The 5,150-nt window shown below is 33.2% G+C and overlaps 1 protein-coding gene across 1 annotated transcript; it reads right to left on the bottom strand.

Moving 5' to 3' along the window:
• Nucleotides 1-2,358: 2,358 nt before the first annotated feature.
• Nucleotides 2,359-4,245, bottom strand: LOC112906000. Its single transcript, XM_025979506.1, has 2 exons — nt 4,113-4,245; nt 2,359-2,830 (listed from the first exon to the last, which is right to left on the bottom strand). Exons 1-2 carry the CDS (start codon nt 4,203-4,205, stop codon nt 2,603-2,605), a joined length of 321 nt encoding a protein of 106 aa, XP_025835291.1. The 5' UTR covers nt 4,206-4,245; the 3' UTR covers nt 2,359-2,602.
• Between the last annotated feature and the right edge of the window lie 905 nt (nt 4,246-5,150).

Raw genomic sequence — 5,150 nt, 5'->3', positions numbered from 1 at the left:
GGTAGAAGCGGGTGATTGCAAAAGTTTGTGAAAGTAGGTAATTGTACATTTGCGAACCATCCCTGTTTGTTGATGTCCAGTTCAAAGAGATTCCCAGGCGTGCCTATGAATAAATCTTTTCAAAATGATAATAAAAATTTGTACAAACTAACAACTATCGTAAACTAATATAAATATAAAACTTAACTTACAGCACGTCTTCTAAATATTACAAAAATATATACAATGACTATACACAATGATTATATACAATTAACAAGGACCGAACAACTATACCACCATTGCTTTTCTAAAATAAAAAAGATTTTTTTTAAATTTATTTAAAATTGCACACGATTTTCCAATTTTTGAAGTATATCCTCTTGTACGTTTCGATAAAGCGGATAAACCGAATATGCCGCAGAATGGGAAAAAATAACGGGTGCTCCAGAAACATCGAGGGCTTCTAACATCACACCGTACGAAACGTGAGACAAATCTACCATCATACCTAGACGGTTCATTTCGAGAATTATTTTCTGAAAATAAAATCGTTATATTAGGAAAATATTCTAATTAAACAGTTATTTATATGACATGGGTATCGGAAAGTGCTATTTTGACTCACTCGTCGAAAAAACTAAAAAACTTTTGAGTATTTCCGTTTCTATCAGCTACTAATGCTGGAAAGCGGGTAGTCCCTGCAGACTACGGCAGAGGGTTGGACGGAAGACCCTCTTCAGCCTCCTTTTAGAAATGGTGGTTATAACTGGGTGGTGGTTGGTGTGAGAAAGATAAGGCCGACGAAATGAAGACAGAAAAGTGTGAAATATTGATTATCCGGGGAATATTACTGTCCCAGCATCTGTCTAATTGATCCAACGACTATGTCAGACGAAACCGGAATCGAACCGGTTACCTCCTGAATGCTAAGCAATGCTCTAAACCTTTAAACTCTAGACCAAGCGACAGACCCAGAAACAATTTTTGAGGAAGATATGAACTATTACTAACATAAATAATTGCCTCCACATTTCGTTAAGTTATTCCTTCTTCTGTCTCACCCTCACTGAAACGCAATATGAAAAATAATGCTGGAAAGAAGTTAAGGTGGTCTACATTTCTGAGCGTGACATCTGAATGCTTGAAAGAAGAAAGCATAATTCTACTATTTGTGAAATATAATTACGAATGTAAGTAATAGTTGTTCCAGAAACACTTAAAAAGAACTAAATAAAAACTAATCAAACAATCTAGACACTTAAGGGGTGGAGGTGTCTAGATTCTTTCCCCATTAATTTTTTATTGTTACAAAAGTCTATGAAACTGATTTGAAATAATATACTGTAGGGATGTATAGGCAATTAAGTTTCATTGTTAATTTTCTGTGAATATTGAATCGACAATTTTAATCCTATGCCACAAGAAACTATAATTTTTGATATTCATTTGGATTCTTAAAAGACGTTATTTCAAAGGGGGCCTAGAGTGCAATCGAACTTAAATCTGCCACTGATTTCAGCATCAAAAACCAACGTTTGATTGCGAAGTTGAAAATCAGATTTTTACAATAATGTTAGAATATACTTAAGAAAAGACATTAAAAGAATCGAAGTAAATGGAAAAGCAAAATCGTTTAAAGTCTAAATTTCATCAGGATGTATTAAAATTTTTATTATGCTAACTGAATTAATATGAAAAACATAAACTACTTTTCTAGACAATAAGTTGGTTACTTCATTGAAAAATTTTTCAAAACTCCACACTTTTTGAGGGTCTGCTTCTAACAGTCCTGCTAATAATGGAGTTACATACTTTTTCAATCCTGTGCTTAACTGGCAAGTTGCTGGCAAGTCCCTTCTCCATTCAATTGCTCCCCCATCTTTGGTTTGTATTCCAGATATCACACCACTGGCCTTTTTTGTGGTTATATGATACATAATTTCTTTATTACGTCGACCACCATAAGGTCGAAATGGTAAATTACCAGTGGCAACATGATATAAAGTCACACCAATTGACCAAAGGTCAACAGTTGCAGCAAATGTTTTAGCAGCTGGTTTACGTAGTACAGCAAAACAGTGTTAAAGTTTATTTTTTATATATTCAGTGTTAAAATTTAGTAAAGTAAACTGTAAATTTCAAATACAAAAATTGTTTTATTCCAAGAAAAGAATATGTATATTAAACTTGCTCCATATAGTTTACTTCATAAATCCACCGGAAGTAATCATTTTTCATTTAGTCTTACGTGTTTGATTTTGGTCTTGCATATTCGGTCTTAGTTTTAATGTTGGTCTCGTTAATTCTGTCTTGGGCTTGGTCTTGTTAGTATAAAAACAATATTGGTCTTGGTTTAAAACATTTTATTCAACAAACATACAATAATAAACTGTAATATTGTGTTTCTTTTATATTATTTTGTATTAATAGCTAAAATATTTGTTCATATACGCACGATTGTTGATACTAGTAGAAAAATATAAAATAGTTTATCCATCGTTAGGTATGTTATTTTCAGAAAACTAATCATAAAACAAAAGACTGATAAACATTCCTGCAAAACATTTTTAAGAAAACTGCTTCCTTCAACAGCAGATTTACTGTGAAATGGTGATCGTATTCATCGTATTTCTTCGTCGTTTATTAGAAAATCGTCATCTTTAGGTGGTACGTCGTCATTAATATTTAAACTATGATCATCATCGTCGTCGTATCTAAGATCAATATCGTCAACTGATTCTGCAGAATTGCGAATGTCATTTTCTCTGAAGTACGGTATCGGTATCCTAGGATTTCTCAAACGACCTTTAAAATTGAAAACATCAACGTCCGAAGTGTCATCATCGTCCTATGAACAAGCAAATGGAAAACATTTATTCTACTTGACCAATAATTTTATGTGACATTTCCGTATGTTTTCCTTTTTCCATAAAGTTTTCTTTTACTAAATAATATATGGCAAAAATTCAAGGGATGATTTTTGAGGTATCCAAGATCCATTACATGTTTGAGTTTTTGTAAATTTCTTAACTATTACACTTCTAGCGTTCTAAGAGTACACTAGCCTGATTCGATGCAAAAATTTGTAAATTTCTTGAAAAGAATTAGTGTAAGAGAATATTTTTTTTACGTTAAAATCCTTCAACAGTGGCGGATTTGCCAGCAAGCCCAACAGGCTGAAGCCCAGGGCGGCAGATTTTAGGAGCGGCAAATTTGGAGCCAAAATTGTTTTTATGTCTTATAGAAATTAAAAAGATTCATATTTATAACTATAGATAAGTATTATTAGATCTACACAAACAATTCAACATGTGAAATATTTCACTACTTACACTTGTACTTGTACGTAAGATTTTTTCTACAATTTGTATAGATCAGAAGGATAATACCCAAAAAACTGTTTCTTGTCCAAACTTAACAATCGTGTAAGGTTGTAAAACTGATTTAGAAACTGACGCATCGATCCCCTAGCTCACAATCATACGGGAAAAGTGGTGTAACTTTGTTTACAGTTTTCTTCGATTGCAGGGGCGTGGTGCATCATGAGTTCTTGCCACGCGGTAGAAAGGTCAATAAGGAATATTGCCTGCAAGTTATGCGCAATTTGCGCGAAGCAATTCGCCACAAACGCCCGTATTTGTGGAAGAACGAAACCTATTTTTGCACTATGATAACGCCCCTGCTCACACATCGTTGCTTGTGCGTGAATTTTTGGCCAAAAGCAACACGCTAATGATGCCGCAGCAGCCACCGTATTTCCCTGATTTAACTCCTGTGACTTTTTCTTGTTCCGCAAACTAAAGAGGCCCATGATAGGACCACGCTACGCTACGATTGTGGAGATAAAGACGGCATCGAAGGAGGAGCTGAACAATATCAAAAATATCGAAACTATTTAAACAAACCTCTTACAGCCTTTTTTTCATATAAATACCTCAGGAATCATCACTTGAATTTTTGTCGCGTACCTAATATCTAATACCTAATTAGTATCTAGCTCATTTCATATTTTTATAATATTTTACATTTACATAATCTACTCCTTCCTCCTAAAGACCTAAAAGCTGATGTTCTACTTAAAAATGTTATATTTTCAATAAAAATAAGAAGACAAACCACGAAATACATACACAATTTCTATTTGAACAACTGTATTCGGTTCCGTCTGAACTGCATTGACAAATATCACAATCTATTCGGAATTGTGAATTGGGTTTACACATAGTAGCATCTGAAATATCAAAAATAACTATTTAACTAACCTTCTTCCCTATTTTGTATTCAGTTCTTTTTAATCAAAGCAAAAAAATACAACCAACGTTTCGCCCAGGTTGTTGGCTCTTTTTTTAAGGCTAATTTTATTTAGTTAAAACTGTAATACTGATGGAATTTGGTTGATGTACATGCTGAGAGATCAACAACCATTAACAAACATTATTAAATATTTTTAAATAGATAAAACTCTAAAAGAAAACTAGGGTTAATAAAAACGAATCCAGTTCCGCTATTTTAGAATGTGTTTAATGAATAAAATATTAATGATAAGAAATATAATGGTGTGTACAATAAAGGTTTTTCGGTATCGCACAGTTATCCTGATGCATTTTTTTTTAATGGTCACAAACAGCACATCAATATACACTTGATTGATTTCACCGTCTTTTACGTCTTTTTAACCTTTTCTCAAGACTTCCGTCTTTTATGCGTCTTCGTCTTTTTCGTCTGACTTCGATAGGCAACCATCTGTGACTACTTCTCCCCCACGCGGTATTCGCCTTTCGTTCGCGCTGGTAAATTCCCTATAATCTGGGACTTGCGAAAACAGTTCGAATGAGTGAATCAGGAGCGGGCAAACTACAGAAACTCGCTATCGTATGATTAGAATAAATGTAGCTATTATAACAACAAAAAGAAAAATATTTAAAATAAAACAAAAACCCACATAACTAACATAACAACTATACAAAAAATCTTTAGAAGCATGTACATCTTAACCAAATTCCATCAGTATTACTATTTTAACTAAATAAAACTAGCCTTAAAAAAGCCCAATAACCTGGGCGAAACGTTGGCTCTGGTTTTTTAAATAAAATCATTTTAACCCCAAGTGTTGCTTTTATTAAAAAGAGTTGAATATTAAAAATAACGTTTGTTGATTTTTTTAATCA

Source organism: Agrilus planipennis, unplaced genomic scaffold, assembly GCF_000699045.2.
Source record: "Agrilus planipennis isolate EAB-ADULT unplaced genomic scaffold, Apla_2.0 scaffold1228, whole genome shotgun sequence".
NCBI classification, from domain to species: domain Eukaryota; kingdom Metazoa; phylum Arthropoda; class Insecta; order Coleoptera; family Buprestidae; genus Agrilus; species Agrilus planipennis.
The sequence above is the reverse complement of the archived record's forward strand: the minus strand, read 5'-3'. Positions and strand labels throughout refer to the sequence as shown.

Coding starts and splice junctions, on each gene's coding strand:
- LOC112906000 (XM_025979506.1), bottom strand. CDS start 4,205: ATGTGTAAACCCAATTCACAATTCCGAATAGATTGTGATATTTGTCAA. Junction 2,831..4,112: donor GTTGTTCAAATAGAAATTGT/GTATGTATTTCG, acceptor GCTTGTTCATAG/GACGATGATGACACTTCGGA.